Source organism: Hevea brasiliensis, chromosome 4 (genome assembly GCF_030052815.1).
Source record: "Hevea brasiliensis isolate MT/VB/25A 57/8 chromosome 4, ASM3005281v1, whole genome shotgun sequence".
Lineage (NCBI taxonomy): Eukaryota > Viridiplantae > Streptophyta > Magnoliopsida > Malpighiales > Euphorbiaceae > Hevea > Hevea brasiliensis.
In genome coordinates, this window is record NC_079496.1 from 111,994,707 (window position 1) to 112,012,839 (window position 18,133).

At 31.9% G+C, this 18,133-nt stretch overlaps 2 protein-coding genes across 5 annotated transcripts; one reads left to right on the forward strand and one right to left on the reverse strand.

The window, feature by feature from the left end:
* On the forward strand, nt 1-846 carry LOC131179499 (uncharacterized). Its single transcript, XM_058146361.1, has one exon. The coding sequence runs from the start codon at nt 1-3 to the stop codon at nt 844-846; it is 846 nt and encodes a 281-aa protein (XP_058002344.1).
* Nucleotides 847-2,450: 1,604 nt separating this feature from the next.
* On the reverse strand, nt 2,451-18,103 carry LOC110642430 (uncharacterized). Of its 4 annotated transcripts, none has more exons than XM_021794498.2 (14): nt 17,822-18,101; nt 16,018-16,192; nt 15,055-15,138; nt 13,805-14,046; nt 13,414-13,654; nt 12,810-12,889; nt 11,461-11,545; nt 9,549-9,680; nt 9,349-9,462; nt 5,040-5,084; nt 4,139-4,223; nt 3,290-3,334; nt 3,049-3,208; nt 2,451-2,967 (listed from the first exon to the last, which is right to left on the reverse strand). In XM_021794498.2, exons 1-13 carry the CDS (start codon nt 18,007-18,009, stop codon nt 3,120-3,122), a joined length of 1,605 nt encoding a protein of 534 aa, XP_021650190.2. In that variant the 5' UTR covers nt 18,010-18,101; the 3' UTR covers nt 2,451-2,967; nt 3,049-3,119. The 4 variants fall into 4 exon arrangements, with proteins under 4 accessions (XP_021650190.2, XP_058001941.1, XP_058001943.1 ...); XM_058145958.1 differs by having other exon boundaries at nt 4,139-4,220; nt 17,822-18,100; XM_058145960.1 differs by having other exon boundaries at nt 17,753-17,893.
* Nucleotides 18,104-18,133: the final 30 nt, after the last annotated feature.

An 18,133-nucleotide genomic window follows, 5' to 3' on the forward strand; every position in this document is an offset into this window, starting at 1 on the left:
ATGTCTGGATTGTGTCCAGTATGTAATCATGAACCAGAAACCATTTTGCATTGTCTTATTACTTGCCCTTTTGCAAGGGATTGCTGGGTTACTTCGGATGTTGGATGGTGGGGTGTTGTAGATAATTTCCCAGCTTCGTTGTCAATGATTCAGACTCAGTGTGATAGGCAACAGGTTCAAAAAGCTATTATGATAGCATGGGAGATATGGAATGCAAGAAATGGTATTGTATGGAAGCAAAAGCATGTTGTTCCTTATACTGTTCTTCAAAAGGTGCATCATTTCCTTCAGGAGTGGCAGCTGGCAAGAGTTTCCATGGCTTCTTATGATCTAAATACAGTTCCTGCTGTAATAAAATGGCAACCACCAGATGCGGGTTTGAAATGTAATGTAGATGCATGTTTTGATGCAGCAACAGGGTTGGCAGGTGTAGGTTTGGTGATAAGAGACAGTAATGGTCAATTTGTTGAAGGAATGTGTAAAAGTCTAGGTTATGACCAAAATTCTTTGAATGCAGAGGCTATGAGAGTAAGAGAGGCTTTAAGTTGGGTTAAAGGAAGGTTGTTTAATATGCCTCTGGTGATGGAGATGGATTGTTTGATGGTGAAGCAAGCCCTGAATTGTATTTTGCATGATAATTCTTATTTTGCTACTTTGATTCATGATTGTAAGTTTCTTGTTAGAGACGTTGCATCATTATCCTTTTCTTTTGTCAAAAAATCAGCGAACCAAGTCGCTCATGTGTTAGTAAGGGCTACTGATTCTATGTCTGGTTTAGCGAAATGGAGTGTTAGCCCTCCAGCTTTTATTCATGATGTACCACCTTTTGGTCTTAACAATAATTAAGCAGTGTTTTCCTTTCAAAAAAAAAAAAAAAATCCATATATATTCGCATATTTATAACAAACCTTTAATTTTAGCTTAATGGTTAAACATTTCAAATGTGTCCCATCTATATAATTTCAATAATTTTTTAATTAATTTTTAAAATTAGTTATATTTTTATTTAATAACACATGTCAGCTTATAATTTTAATAAATATTATTTAATTACATTTTTTTAGCCATAATGAAAAAAAATAATATTTTATTTTAATAAATTGATATGAACGATCCTTAGTTAACTTTAATTTTAATAAAATTGCAACAATTGGCAATAGAGATTGACTGAATGTTCCATCAATATGTAATTGATTCCAAATTTAACAAAATTATTTATTCTTATTTAATAAAATTTTTAATTTTTTTCTAATTTTTACACATTAATTTAAGAGATTTTTCTTTATTATTATTATTATTATTATTATTATTAAAATTAGTCATTTTAAAAAAAAAAAAAAAAAAAAAAACAGTTACCACATTATCTTGACGCAAAATCATGTCCTGAACTGCAATGGAAAAATATTTTATAGATTCTAAATATTAAAAGCTCAAAATTAAATTATATTTTTTTTTCTATATTTTCTCATTGATGATATTTATTATTTTTATTTGCAATTTAATATTATTTAATTTAATTGATAAAAAAATATGAATTTTATTTTTTTTATTAATCACTATTTGATTTTATAAGAAGTACAAAACGAACTTTATTTACACTTTGTGCACTTTAAAATCACTTAAGAAAAAAAAAATTAATTTCAATATATATATAAATTAATAAATAATTTATTTATATATAAATATATACACCCAACTAATTAACCATTATTCTTTTGATTGTCTCGTATTGCTTGCCATGACGTTGATTTGGAGGTCTCATGAGGATTATTTGACAGAATTTGGCCAAATGGTTTTAGATTAAAGGAATTTGTTGAGACCAATTGAGAATATGTCTCTCCAATCTCTTCTTTGATTTCTGTTCTTGCTTGTCTAGAATTTTTTCACTTTGTATTTTTGTTCTAAATTAAGTGTATTGAGTTCATCTGTTGGTCTAAATTAACTTGAATAATCTATATTAAGCTTTTTTTTTTAAAAAAAAATATTTTAATAAAAATTATCATTTCAGAAAAAATTGATAATAAATATTAGCAATAAAAATAGACAGTGATGATTAATAAACTAATAAATATATATTCATGTTACATTTTTATATTTTTTTTACATTAAATTTATCAAAATTTTAAAATGACTTTTAAAAATTAATTAATTTTTAATTTGATTAGAAAAATATTTTAATTATTTAAAAAAAAATGCATGAAATACTTTTCAGGAAAATATTGTGAGAGTGGATTACTGAGAGACACTGTATTGAAGTGAAAACTGCTATTGAAAAAGTACTTTTTAAATTAAAGAATATTAAAATAATATTATTTTTTAAATTATTTGTTTTTTTTTAAAATCTTAATACCAAATAAACATTAAATCTCTTCAAGAGATACTTTGTCACATTGATTGAATATATTTAGAATAAATGATTCTACAATGCTCTCTAATTTAATCAACCTTGATTGATAAAGAAAGAGAGCTTCCATTTTTAACCCGATTGGGTATATAAATACTTATTTGTTACAATTATCATATAGATTTGATAAATAAATCTAAAAATCTATTTACAGAAGAACATGGTTCACTGAATTTAACATCAAAAGCTCGTTCCTCAATTTTCTGTTATTTTATTCCTAGAGAAAAAAGCAAAAACGAGTAATAAAAACTAGATTTCCTGTTTCAATCACAAAAGCTCATGGCTCCCAACACAGTAAGAGCTGCTAATCAGTGGCATTTGGATTAAAGCTGCCGGGGATTTTCCAGCTTCCTACACTGTCCAGAAAGGGAGAAAAAGGGGAACAGGGGAAAGAGAAAGGGCCTACACTGCCACAAGGGTAGGCATATTTGTTCTGCCAACCTGCGCAGTCAGGGAAACTCGGTATGGATACAGTACCTTTAGACTGAACCACAACAAGTTGTTACTTGGCTAGCTACATGCTTCACAGAAGTTCCTCAATAGCAATGTACACCTATGAAATTCTACAAAATATGGAGCAAGCTTCATTAGTGATGCAGCTTAGGGCTAAACCTGCCGAAAAAATAAGCAGGTAGACACTCAACCTTTGCAAGAGGAGCACTCCGTCTGTTATGATTATGCCATACAGTTTACACACTGAGAATTGAGTGAGTCTTCATGGCGACATTGAATGTCCCGTCGAAGTAAGCTTCTGAATTTCTGAGTCATCAAGCAAGTCCTTAGAATAGTCCACTGCAGAATCACCTAAATGGAAAATTATAGTTTAGCAAAGTAAGAATTATTATAAACCTTAGAAAACCAGAATATCATGTATGGATTCATTACTCTGAAAAGAGTCGGTTGAAGACCGTGATGAGGTCCTCTTAAGTTCTGCAAAAGTTGGATAAAATTAATTAAAGTCTTACTTGACCATCATATGAAAGCAAATACAAAAGTAGGGGTCATCAAAATTACCAAAAAAAAACATACATGTTGCAATAATTTTTCTCTTTACAATGCACTTGCAACAGTTGAAGCCATAGGATTGAGGTCTCCATAAGAGTAGAATGAGAATAGAGTTTATTTGGTTGACTTAGTTAGGTTGATGAATTTGCATGGTGGGTGCCTCATCCTACCAGAGTCCTCTTACCAAATCAGGCAACTCATCTTCATATCCTCCCAAGGCAGATATTTGGAATATGACTATCACCTAAACTTTCTTCATGTTCATACTTCTATTAATCCCAACTTTTCCAGTCGGATAGCTTGAGAAATCATTTATAACAGTACCATACCATTTAATGTCAAAGAACTAAGCTCTCTTTTTTCTCTAATGATAGTATGACACCAAAATGCCAACCCCTCAGTCCGAAGCCCCAAAAAGAGCCAGTCTCTGCCGTAGCCTTTCACCTTTCCACAACTAAAGTTTTTGTTTGGATAAAACATTTTTATTCAGATAAAAATATACAAAAGATGATTTTTATGATATCCATTAAAAATAGATACTTGTCCTGCAACATATATGCCAACTATCATATCCAATAATCATTTCTATAGGAAAATGTAACTACTATATAAAAGAAGCTGAAATGCAGTGTCAATGAGAATCTTTTAGTGCTAGCATTAGCACATGCAAATCAAACAAAGAACAGATTTACAAAAATAAGAGTTAAGAGTTAAACATAATTCTCATACCAAAAGAATGCCGTGACCCTTTGATCGCATCAAAGTTCTTGTACGTGTAACCAACAAAACTTAGATCTTGAGGAGAAAACAGCTGCTGAGAAATTGAGAGTCAATTAATAAGATGATGTCATTGGATTGGTTAATAAAAAATTTTAAGAATTGGGGCACTATTTGGAACACTGTCATGTCAGGATAGCTAACTTATTATGCGAATCTATCTTAATAATAATGACCCAAATTTCTCATCAAAAAACAGACCACCAGTTATAATTGGAAACTGCACTCATCAGAAATGCGAAAATAGATTTATGCGTCCTCTGAAATCTGAAACTCTCCATGCACATATGCCACAAGTTTTAAGCACAAATATCAATACTTGGAATGTGGAAATTTCAGGAAATGAAGCTTCAGATCTACATTGTGAAGCTGTATAGTGTATCACTCAATGGCTTAATTTTTCCTATCCACTCCAAATATTTTATTAATATTAATCTTTCTACTCTAGAATCAATTTATACATCCTTTGCTTCTATCGCTAATAACATTCAAACAAGTAAAGTTTTAATGATTGATTACATTGGTTATAATGAACAAAATGTTTCAAGGGGCTTATGTTCTGCTATAGGTGTCGATTTCCACCAAAAAGTTCTTCAATTTGAATATCAAATTGCTCTTTATTAACCTGTTGGAGGAGCTTAAGTATGAAAGCTAGTCTTCAGATAAAGAGCAGTAGGGTTAGGATGAAAAACCTCAATCACAGGTTTACAAGGTATGTGAAAAAGTGAAAAAAAAAAAAAAAAAATTCTATATGCTCAAGCTTCATTGAGAAGGGGCAAAGGGTGGATGAAATAGCCAAGTTTCCAGTATCAGACAAAAAGTTAACAATTCATCAATGCAGAAAACCACATACCTTCCTCGAAGGTCCTGATCCTCTTCTTGTTGGTGGAGGTTCTACCTACATCATTCAAACTTTTATTACATAATTCAATTTTATAAGGCATATTGAACGTAATTACATAAACACACTCTGGTATGAACTGTATCAATGGAAAATGACAGACCTTTAAATTCATAAGAAAAGTTTATCGAACTTACACATTAAAAATGACCATTAACTTGTTTAAATGCTTAGTTATGCAATATTTTATAGTGAACTTATAAAGGGCCAGAAATGCGCCGGCCATGTTTTAGAACTATTTCTTTAAAGACTAAAAATTCGATCACAAAACTGTTATTTGCGGAATGAAGCTTCATTGAATCAACACACAAGTGGGAGATCCCAACCTCAGTGAACAGCTTCTTGAATGAAGGAACAGAGGTTCCTAGTATACAAAACCAAATCCAAAATGGCAATGGAGTTTGGAGAGCTTTCTATAAGTCATCTAGACCCCATATCAGAAGTAATACAGTTACTTGTTACAGTAAGATCTCAGGAAAATAAGAAAACCTCCCTTCTTCATACATGCTGGAATATATACTTTTCATATATAGAAGCAAAAGTATGGATTTTCCCAAAGAAAATGAAATAAACAAATTCAAAATTCACAATCCATTAGAGAGATTTAAAATGTCATGTAGAAGCCAATATATGCTGTGTACCACGACAGTGATAGAAAAAACACAGCAGCGTTAAGGAAGAAACATCAGTGATTTTCTAATAACAGTAGGAAATTGTAAACCTACTATAACTTTTTAAATATTCATAATAACAATTGAATTCCCAAATAATAGAAACCTAAACTTCCTATTTGTATTATAAAATCTGAATTAATGCTCTTAATTTTACAATGAAAAATTAAATAAAAAAAATTCCTAAATTTAGTTTTTCTTGATTGCATCAATCATTTATATCCCTTACTAGCATGGAATAAGAATATCATTTGATTTATTGTTTTCAGTCAAACAATAAGGTGTAAACACCTTGTCATTTGACTATAGTTATCACAACTTATCCCCGGGATTGAAATATCCTCAAAAAGTGTGTGTGTGTGTGTGTGTGTGTGTGTGTGTGTGTGTGTGTGTATATATATATATATATTCATGCCACAAAAATTCAGTGACAAAATTAGTAAAATGTTTGTTTTGTTAAGGTTTATCTATTATGTAGTTCTTAACAATTTAGACATGTTATTTTTTATATACAAATAAAATGACATGCATAACTATATAATTTTATCTGAAAACAAAAATAAAGTAAAGGAAATCCTCTTCAATTAATATGTATTTTTTTTAAAAAAAAAAACTTGATTAAAGGAGAGTGACTAATTTTGCTGAACTTGAGATCAACTACATTTTGTAGCTCACATTGGTCAACATTCAGCCAATTTCTGATTTTATATTAGGAGCATCTTCCTTCCTTCAATGTCACAAAATATACAATTGACTTAAAATAATAAGTATACTTTATATTAAATATACAATTGACTAAAAATATAGTTAGAATAAGTATACTTCATATTAAAAAAATTTATTAAACACTTATTTCATTAGAATTTTGTTGAATTTCAATTATTATTTTTAAAATGTAAAATATTTAATTTTTCTCAAACAAGTCATTCATGATTTATTTGCATTATAATTTTTTTTTATCATATAATTAGTCATGTTTATTATTACGTCAATCATATAGTTATTTTTGTGCTATTAAATAAAATTTATTTTTTAATTATAAAATAATAACTAAAATTCAGCTATATTTAAATAAAGAGAAGTAAAAGGGTATGTGAGTCACACTATCATCCATAAGCAGCTTAAGAAAGAAAGTAGGTGCAGAAGTAAAAGAAATTACAAATGAAGAAAACCATCTATGAGACATGCTAGAATTAGAAGATGGACAAACATTTATAATAGGGGCATAGTAGCAATTTCACTATTTTTAAAAAATAATAAAAGAAAGTAAGACAAAAAGACCAAAGAGTAAAATTAGCACTTCTATTGTTAATTTATAATTTAGTCAGACTTTATTTTAATTAATAAATATGTAAATAATATTATTTTTTATGTAAATATTAAATAAGTTTAATTACATAAAAAAAATAAAAAAATAAAAGGAAAAAAACCAAAGAAAAAAAAGCAAGAAAAAAGTTTCTTCTCCAATATATTAGTCAAATTTAATGCAATTGTCCTATCAATGTCTTAATGGGTCAACATGGACCGTCTGACATTGACCGTCTAACCTGTTACCAGATATTAAATATCCACAACCATGAATTAGAGTTTTAGATAAATTAAAAAAGAAAAGAAAAGAAAAGAAAAGAAAAGAAAAGAAAAAGAACAGAAGATAAGGGTAAGAAGGTAATTTTACTGTTCTTAAGAATAGTAAAAGTTACTTCATTTTTAGTATATAGTAATAATTTGCCATTGAAAGATTTATGTTCATTACCATTCCTCCCATTTTTTTTAATTCCATCCCCCTAACTTCATTTTTGCCAAGAGAAAGGTAGCCCAAGTCCCAATCACATTCCCACAGAGATTTCAGCAGAAACATTGCTAGCTGGGGCAGCACAGGATGTTGTTGAAGAAGGGGAAGGAGGGGGGAGAAGAGAAGGGGCTTGCGCCAGGGGGGGGGGGGGTGTTGGTGTGTGTGGGGCATAAAAATATAATTGACACACATTACAATGCAATATGATATATAAATGCAATTTTTTAGAAAATATGATGCAAAACACTAGAAAAATTAAAATATTATTTCAAAATTAATTATACTGCAAATATTATATCGAAATTCTAAAAAATGAAGCTAGATTTTCTATTATCAAATTCATTCTATTTTACAAGTATATAAAATTTTAATTTTAATATTATAATTAAAATACATCTTAAAATTTTAATGTATAAATCCCTAAATTTTTAGAGTTATAGAATTTATGAAAATATAAAAAATAGTGGAAAACTTTCAGAAATTTCCTACCAGTTTCAAAGTCTAAACTTGTCTAACATGTTATGTTTTCATGAACAACGTTATCATTTGTTTAAAACTTCACAAATATGAAATTAATTAAAGTTTTATCATTTACAATTAAATATAATTTCATTATAGTATTTAAACAGTAGAATCAAATACTCCAATACAGAAATGTGATAAACTAGTAGCGGAAAGAGTAAGGAAGGAAAGGAGAATACCTAAAATGACATGGAGGGGAGTAGTATTAAAAAATTTATTATTTTTGAATATTGATATAGAATTGTTCTCAAATAGAGTTAAATAGTGAAAAAAGATCTATATAGTCAGACTCCAACTAATTTGGAATTAAGGTATAGTTATTGTTTTATGGTATTTAAACAATAACAATAAAATAATATCCATATAGATAGACTACAAGGTAGGCTTTGGTATATTTATGAAAGTGTAACCACTTCACTAACCAAGAATTTATAATTAAATATAAAAAGATTTAAAAAGTCACAATTACTACCAAACAAAAACAATACACTTCTTTTATGTTCAAAAGTTTCAAATAGCAAAGAAATTTAATGACACAAAAAGGGTAAATTGTAATTTTAATTAATGAAAGGGCATAAACGAGATATTATCCAAAATTTTGAAGTCTCAAAATCTCAAATCTTGGAGGATATAGACAGATCAAATTTTAATATTTAAATTTGCAGTAAGTTTTTTTTTTTAAATGTGATTAAATGGTTAAGGGATATATCTGATTAAATTTAAGATACATTTAAAAATAGTTATATTTTAAGACACATCTAAACTTGGATGGGCATTTGAGAAATTAAAAAGAAAAATGAATTGAAAAATCTCCTATCGGGAGACGAGGCCTAGTGGGCCAAAGTTGTGGCCTAAGGGAAGTCGAATGAGATGGGCCCTAGGGAAATTTTTGAATAAAAAAAATTTTGGCATCTGTTTAACCCTAGTAGGTAGCACATTTTCCCTCTTCTCTTCCCTTCTGATTCATACATCTTGTAAAGATATGAAAAGATACATACCTGTAATTATGCCTACAATATGCATTAGATTAGGAAGATAATTACTGTGTATAGCTTGTTTCCTGTTTTAGATTCTGTGTAATAGTATTTATACCCCAATAGGATTGATGGAACAATCAAGCAGCTAATTCCACAAATTCTCCCACTCTTCTTCTCTATTTCTTCACAAGTTTAAAAACTAGACAATGGATGCATTCAACTAAGTTTCGAATACAAATGCAAACAATGGTCATGATCCTTCTAAAAATTATGAAATGAGCAAATGCGTAACACCTTACCTCATCAAAGTTCATGAAGTTCTGAGTATCAAGTTCCCCATTGACTTCTGGTTTAAATGCTGCCTCCATCTCATAAATTTTGTCCCATGCAATATCTTTGAACCAGGGATGAGCCTGATAACATACAATGATAATAAATTTGAGAAAGAAGAACAATATAAAGAAAAATTACACACACATATACAGTGCAAAAATAATACTTTAATTTGGTCTGCCCCAAGAGTACCAAGCCTATGTTCAACATCACAAAGCAACCTACAGATTAGATCCTTTGCTTCAGGTGTCAGCCTTGCCTCGTCTGGAAATTTCAAGTGATTTTTCCAATGCACAATCTGGCATACATCAATTGTTATGCTAGAGACAAGACAAGAAAAAATCAAACTGACAAACCAGAAAGGTGAAAAAAAAAGAAGGCAACAAGAGGCATCCAACCACATGCAAAAACCACAAGTAACATAGATACCATAATGCTGTATATTAATTCTATATCATATCCTACTCTAAAAAATTTAGGGTTTCTTCTTTTTCCTTTGTTTTTTTACCCTAAAGAAAAGAGTAATGCACATAAATTTTGATACAAAAGGGGTACCAACCATATACACCTAGAAGCATAAGTAAGGATTAAAGATCTCCACCAAAATACTATGCAAGCAGGTCTCCATGCTGAATTTGGTGTGAAACTAGGGTCTCCATTCTCCATCACTAAAATGGCTTAAGCTAGTTTGATTTGGTTTTCCAGCAATTATATGCCCCTTATCCTTTGTATTGGAGAAGTTTTTGAAAGTAATGGAAGGTTTTTTTGTAAGGTTTAAAAACCTTGAACTTATGTTTAGGAGAGTATAAGGTTTTTTAAAGTAAGATTTTTGAAAACTTCCATTTTCTAACCAACCAAATTAGTGGATTAAGAAGGTTTTCTCTTTAAAACCTCCAAATACCTTAAAAAACTTTCCCTTCCTTTCAAACATTAAAAAATTATAAAGGTTTAAAACCATGAAAAACATTATTTTAAAAAATTTTATTTGACAAAACCTTATTTTACTCTATCTCCTCTCAAACAAAGTATTAATTTTCTCATACACTACTAATGTGGGACATGTTCCCATAAACCAAATTCCAACACCCCCCTCAAGTGCAACTAGGCTCGGCTTGGACATCATAGGCCTAGTTGTCACTTAGCATTGCATGGGTTAGCCCATCTAACTTGGGATTGGCTCCTTGACTTTGCCTTCAAGGTCTAACTTACTGGGCTAGCTCATGGATTCACCTGAATTTAGCTTGATTAGCTCAACTTACGAGTCTAGCTCACTAGGGCTCAACTCACCATGCTTTGAGGTCCTGGATCTATAGTTGTTAAGCCTCATCAATTTGATACCATGTTAAAATCAAGGGCCAAAAAGTGTGAATAAACAGGCAGGTCTCGATGCTGAATTGGGCGTGAAACTGGAATCTCCATAACCAAAATTATCTAAGCCATTTTTGTTTGTTTTTCTAGCACTTATATGCCCGTTAATTTTCTTGTACACTACTGATGTAGGACTTATTCCCACAAACCATATTCCAACACTATGAAACATGTTTAGAAAGGAAAATATTTCTAAGACGTCCCAAAATGACTCAAGACTTTGAATATCATGATCAACATAGCTAACTAAGAGATGATTTATCATCTTTGGTAGTATACTTCAAAAGCTTCTCCAATAGACTCTTTCATTAAGAACAATAATGCTTTAGGAAGATAAGAGTCCAAGCATCTCATGGTGAGGGAGATTGACTATGTTCACGTAGAAGACCTCAAATTGTTTGGATTAGAACTTACTTGAGTTGAGTCTGGAACACTTTATGAAGGATGAATGCAACAAATTATATAATATGCCTAGAGAATTTGGCTTCCTAGGATGTCATTTTTTCAATGCATTCTCACTCATGTAATGAAGTTAGGTGTAAAGGAAACAAAGTCCAAGTACAAGTAACACTCACATGCCTCTTAAAGGAAAGCAAAAAAATGAACAAAAGAAGATCCTATAGTATTTTCAGCAGAAATGCATAGCATTAAAGCTAACCGAACATCAGATGATTCAACTCAAAGAATGAGTTAAAAAAATGCAAGTAAACCTTTCTGCATGTTGTTACTGGATCATCAGAATAAAATGGAGGATAACCAACAAGCATCTCATACATTATTGCACCTAGCGACCACCTGCATGCAGGTAAATAGATCAAATTCATAGAGTTAGAAAGTCTAAAAATGAAAGAATTCAATTCAACTGGATTCTATTTGACCAATTCTCATATTTAGAAAATTTAAAATTGATAAAATTCAATAATTTTAGTTGAAAAATAGGTCATTTTAAAATAAACGAATTCATGTAAAAAATTCAATTCACTTAATGAAATCTTCTATTATATCCAAAAATATCACTACTTAAGTTGTATTTGTTCCTTAGTAAATAAAGGCAAAATAGGAAAATAATTACGTTCATTTCATTTGTCAATTGTTCTAAACAATGGAATTCAAATGAATTCAATCATTCTAAATTTATTCCAAACACATGAATTTTATCACAAAATCACTTGGATTGAATTCTTGCATAAGAATCATTCCAAATGGTATGTAAATGAAATAAATTACACAATTATATTTTAATACTATGTTGGGGAACAAAAAGATGGGAGAATTGAAAGTAGAAGTGAGGGAACTGGTGGAAGTGCTAACACTTCACTAACATTATTTTGATTGAAGAGAAAATTATTGTTCAAAAGTTCAGCCATTAAGAATATACAAAGTGATAAATATCCTAAAGAAAGGGAAAAAAAAAATCAAAATGCACTTTTACCATATGTTTCCTCATCTTCAAACAAGAAATACAGTTATGCAACATTTGGATGGAGGGATTTCAAATAAGGGGTTTGGATATGGTGATGAGCATGGTGGTAGTGGAGAGTGCAATAACTGCTTTATAGGTTCACAATGATGGCAGTGCTGTAGTGTCTGTAGCATGTGATTCCTAGAGTTAAGGCCGTTGCAGGCTCATGTTAGTAGGGTGGAGGTGGGTGATGACATCATAATGGATAAACAAATTCCTAAAATAGAATTGATTATAGTGGTTAAGGGCTATGGCATGATGGTGCTGGTGTAGCTGGTGGCAGTCACGAGATGTGATCTTACTGAAGGTTTAGTCACAAACATGGCAATGGTCATATCATGCAGGTTATAGGAGGCCAGTGTGGATATAATTAAGGCAGCTTATGTGGTGTTGATAGTTGCACCTCCAGGGCTATGATAAAATTAGGGTACTCCCTTGCTTTTCATTTCTTCCTCCTTTTTTGAAGGATTTTGTTGAAAACACCAGCAATGGAAACACATTAATACATGTCTCCGATCCTTTGTTATAGATGAAAAAGCAAATAAAACACAACTTTAATTTTAGTGAGTTGAGCATAATTCATTGTAATTAACTAACCAATCACAATCCATGCCATATCCTTTCTTCAGCAATACTTCCGGAGCAATATAATCTGGTGTACCAACTGTAGAATATGCCTGTCATAATTAAAGCAAGAAGAAGAAAGAACCTTGAAAAGTGGAACTTTAAAAGATAGAGATTCTAAGGAAAAATCAATAAAAAGAATGCATAAATAAAAAGAAATTTAAATCACAAATTTAAGGAATCCCCAAAAAAAAAGTGCACTGTAACATGGTATCTTCTTACGATTGAGATCATTGATTGAATAATATTATTTTCTTGAACATGTGAATTCTACTGTAGAAGATGGGCAAAGTGTATATACACGAGTAATAGCAGAGAATTTATTGCATGCATGTGCCCAAGTGTGCACACGCATGTTTGTCAGTTTGGGAGTGTGCATCATCATCCAGCTCCTTTTTCTTAACTTCTACCTTGGATTTCAGAGATGATATAAGCTTCAGAGTTTTGGATATCACATATAGTGTTTAATTTTTAACCATTTACTATGTTAAACTAAAATCAGAAGAAGATTTATAATACAATCCTGGAATTAAAATTAGAAGAAATAACAAAATGCCATAAGAAAAAGATCCCATACTAATTTTCTTCTGTTTATCTGCCAATGCTGTAGTTGTTCTCTTGGACTTTTCCAGCGCCTTCCACCAGTATCTGGGAATCGTCCATCAACATCCACTGATTCCTTCAAATTCCCATCATCAAGTGCTTCATTTTCATTTATGGCATACAAATTTGAACAATCGAGAGGCTTGCAAAGACCAAAATCAGAAAGCTTCATATGCCCATTTTTGTCCAGCAACAAGTTATCAGGTTTTATATCTCTGAGGGGAAAAAGAAATGGTTGTCAAAGTGACAGTAGCTTCACAAGATCTACACCAAGCTAGAAATATAATAAGGTTTAAGATAACTCAGTTTCTCATATTTTTTTTTTCCTTCTCTTTTTGAACAATGAGTTGACATGGAATAGCCACCTGTGAATATAGTTGTGTTTATGAATAGATTCTATGGCCATCACACTTTGAGCAATATAAAATCTAGCCACAGTTTCTGTCAAAGTCTCTTCTTTCATTAACAAAGTCATAATGTCACCACCAGGCAGATATTCCATGATCAGATACAAGTATTCAGCATCTTGAAAAGAGTAATAGAGTTTGACAATGCAGTGACTGGCAACTTCTGCTAGCAAATTCCTTTCAGCTTTAACATGTTCAACCTACAGAGTTTATACACAATTAGCAGATGTAAATAAACCCATAGTATCTTCACTCCTTTGTCAGTCATTTATCTTCTTTAGACATGCTCATAATATCTCAACTGGATCCAAATCATCTTGTCCACAGAAGTAAAAGACCTCCAATATAATCCCTTATCCATCTCAACATACTTGACTCAGCTAGTCTCAAGATAATATTACTCATGCCCCCAATATTCTTAAATAAAGAACTTCTAAGTACAACAATCTTATGATGTTATTTTATTCAACAAACAGAAACCTCTTGAATGTCTACATAAATTAAATATACTACCAAGGTTTCAGCTTGACAATGATCATCACCATTGCTTTTTTTCCTTCCCCAAATAATAGTCCAAACTACGAATCTGTTATGTACTGTGAGTCCAGTTTATCCAACAAAATCTTTTGAACAGGAACCTTTTCTATAAGTTTTCACTTGGTGGCATTATTAAGTACAGTGTCACAGAATAACTGGTAGCATTAAATACAACAAAAGCATCACCAACACCATGACTCCCTTTTCCCAACCACATAATATGTACTATAATATACACAAACTATTATATGCAGATATACATGTGCTCTTAGAGAATAAAAGAAAAAATAATCAGTAGCAAAAAATAATTAAGGGTATACATAAAGAAAAGTTCTCATCTAGATCACCCTATAGGGAAAGAAAACTATTATCATAAAGGGCCAAATTGTTAATCCCATCCCACTTTCATATAACACCTAGATTCAATATCTAAAGGCCTAATGCAGCTAAATACACCATTCAAAGACATATGGGGAAAGAAATACAAAACCTTTAGCATTCCTTCAAAAAATCTAATAGGAGTAATTAAGGCACTTGGAGACAACATCAGTTCAACGCGAAATGTAGTTTACCGATATATATAGAGTGAAATATAAAGTAAAAACTATATCATGGAAGTTAAAGAAAACCTCTCAAAAACAGGAAATATTTTCAATAGTCTCAAATCTCACCTGTCCCCTGCTAAGCATTTCTGATTTCTTCAATTTTTTCATTGCATAGATGTTACCAGACTTCTTCTCCCGACACAACCTTACCTGAAGAATAATATACATAAGAATCCAATAATTTCGGCCTTAAAAATATAGAATAGATGTGGCAAGAATGTACAAAAATTCAATCCAAGAACCAGTGTATTTGTTTTCTCTCTCTCTCTCTCCTTTTGGGGAGGGTGGGGTCTTGAAAAGAAGAGGAGAAAAATAGGGTTTGCATTGAATCTACTGCTGGCATTATATCACATGCCCACACAAAATTAATGAAATGTTGCCAATAAGGTCTTTTGGGGGGGGCGGCGCGTGTAGGGTGGGGTTGTGCAGGGAAGTGATAAGGGGAAGAGAGAAAGGGGGAGCAGAGTACAAATCACTGAACAAAAGGAACAAGCAACGCCATGGAAGAACAAAAGCATAATACTGTCCAGTTTTTTTTCTTTTTAGAAAAGCCACACCAGAGCCAAGACCACCAATTAGCGCTAGATTCTTTCTTCACAAGTGTTTAGAAACAAGTAGATTTATCTTAGTTAGAAATCACATTACATTAGGTGGGGGGCATAATTATTTGAAGAATGGTTCTATGCTTGTTAGAAACCTGTGAGGATGATAAGATCCTAGGTTGACAATTGATGGTGCACATTTGCAAGATGTTTGGTAGAGCAATCTTTCTCAAGTAAAGCTTGGTGAGACCAAGAGCTTGATAAACACAAGGTTGGAGCAAATTGTGCAATCCGACATTCAACAAGAGAAAATTCTTTGCTCTATCTCCACCTAGACCTTAACTCTTTCGGATTAAAAGTGTATATCAGTTTATATATAGATCTGATGTCTTATGCAATACATGGACAAAAATTCACACACTTTAAGTCTTGAAACATACACTAATTAATACACAATCATCATCTACTATACATTCATAAAACTAACCTCTCCAAAAGCCCCTCTACCTATGATGGTTAAAAGGTCAAAATCATCAACACAAATTTTGTGCCTTTTCAGTCGCATATATTCTGTCTCCTTGCGCTCTAAATCCTTTAGTAGATTGATTTGTTCCTCTTGAGATGCATCAGAAGATGCCAACTGTTTTTCTAGCACTGAGCGCCTGCAATTAATAAAATCAGTCAGAAAGGATAATGCCAAGACAAATAACTACATTCTTTAGTAATTAATCATCTGTTTCAATAGATTAATCTCAATTCTCATTAATGATGACACAAGTTGTTACAAGGGAAAAGAAATAATCTGTAAGGGGGAAAAAAAACCACCTCCACAACCACCACATTCAAGCAGATGTATTTTGTGCGTGTGTTTCATGGACAGCTATTAGAATGGATATCAAATGAAGGGCCAAATATGTCAAATTTAATGTAAGCTGTTGAAGTCCCACATCAGTTACAAACAAAGAAATGAAAGAGAATATATAGCAAGAGGAACCAAGCCAAATTGGCTTAAGCCATCTTGATGGAGGCAACCTCAAGCCCAACAATAGAACCATATCAACAGTTTTCAGCGCTTTCCGGGTCAGAGAATTTCACATAAGGCAAATTCAACTGCATGTGTAATATCAAGGCTAGTCACCTCAAAAATGTCATGAGAATTATGCTCAAAGGAAAAAGCAATGAAAATCAAGAACATGTGATTAATTATTTTCAGACAGGAACAAGAAAGGACCAAAAATGCAGCCTCATGCTTTAGAGTATCATGCAGTTGTTATCACAGGAAGCAGAGCAGTTACGAAGCAATAAAGCTGAGAGCTAGAGTTGAGCTGGAAATTACTGAGCTGGAATTACTTTATTCTAGAAGTTTAGTTTGTTGGAATTATTTAGCACATGTAGCTTGTGGCTCAAGATGTAATATAGCAGTTAGTTTTCTTTCCCGCCTTTCTTAGTAGCTGGTGTATCAGAATATATCTTTGGCCTTCTATCAATTAGAATGAATTACAATTTCATTTCCAGAAACTTGTTAGTTGTGAGATGTCTAACTGCTAAGGCTTCTTATGCCCAAGTTCCATGAACATCAAATTTATAGAACAAAGTCACTGGATAATATGTATAGAATTAAAAAGTTTAATTAATTTCTTTCTTTTCCGTCGGCCCAAAATTGTCTTATTTGTTGATGCGTAGATCATTACATTTTTCACATCATAAGCATGCAATTTTAGCGAGTAGTTTCTTTAAAATAGTAAGCTTAACATTCCTAACTTTTCAGAATTAACTTAGGAAACTTTAAGCAAACATAAAAAGGTCAGCTCTTCATCTATATAACTTTCATATCAAATATGGAAAAAGCATGATACTGTTAACAAAACAGTCTACACAACAAAAACAGAATCAAATTAATTGAGTAAAATCCTCATTTTTGCAATAAAAAAGGCACATTTACAAGACAATAATGGAACTCACAACAAGCTACATGCATTAATTGTCACAGAGGCAGCACCAAAAAATTAAAGAAAATCTGGGTTTCAGATACTCCTTACTTTGTATAGGCATACAACATTTACCAAAACCTTTCAAATTCCATTACAGAATGTTGTAGCTACGGTCTCTTCAAGGTTTCAAATACAGATATAAAAATACTGGCATGCAAGCGAAAATCTGGAATGAGATACTCCAAGATTCATCATCAATGAAATTTAAGAAAAATACACAGAGAGAGAAACCTTTCTTTGCGTTGTTGGATGTGCTTTCATCATCAATGAAATTTAAGAAAAATACACAGAGAGAGAAACCTTTCTTTGCGTTGTTGGATGTGCTTCATCTGAGCCTTGTAGTGGTTCTCAATGAAAAGCTTAGCAGCAGCCACCCTCTCCAGCGTCAAGCTTGACCCGACCTCTCCTTCCTCCTCCTCTCCGGCCATGGGCCCCACCTCGTCGTCGTCCTCGCGTTTCTCCTCCTCCTCATGTTGATTATTCTCCATAGCCTCTCTCTCTCTCTCTCTCTCTCTCTCGGTGCCTGTGGTTTTTGTGTAAATTTTGATGATTGTGACAACGAAGCAAGCTGACTCAGGTTATTACATGTTTGGCACCCAGGGAACGAATAAG

Coding starts and splice junctions, on each gene's coding strand:
- LOC131179499 (XM_058146361.1), top strand. CDS start 1: ATGTCTGGATTGTGTCCAGTATGTAATCATGAACCAGAAACCATTTTG.
- LOC110642430 (XM_021794498.2), bottom strand. CDS start 18,009: ATGGAGAATAATCAACATGAGGAGGAGGAGAAACGCGAGGACGACGAC. Junction 16,193..17,821: donor ATCCAACAACGCAAAGAAAG/GTTTCTCTCTCT, acceptor TATTAATTGCAG/GCGCTCAGTGCTAGAAAAAC. Junction 13,655..13,804: donor AAACACAACTATATTCACAG/GTGGCTATTCCA, acceptor TTTTCCCCTCAG/AGATATAAAACCTGATAACT.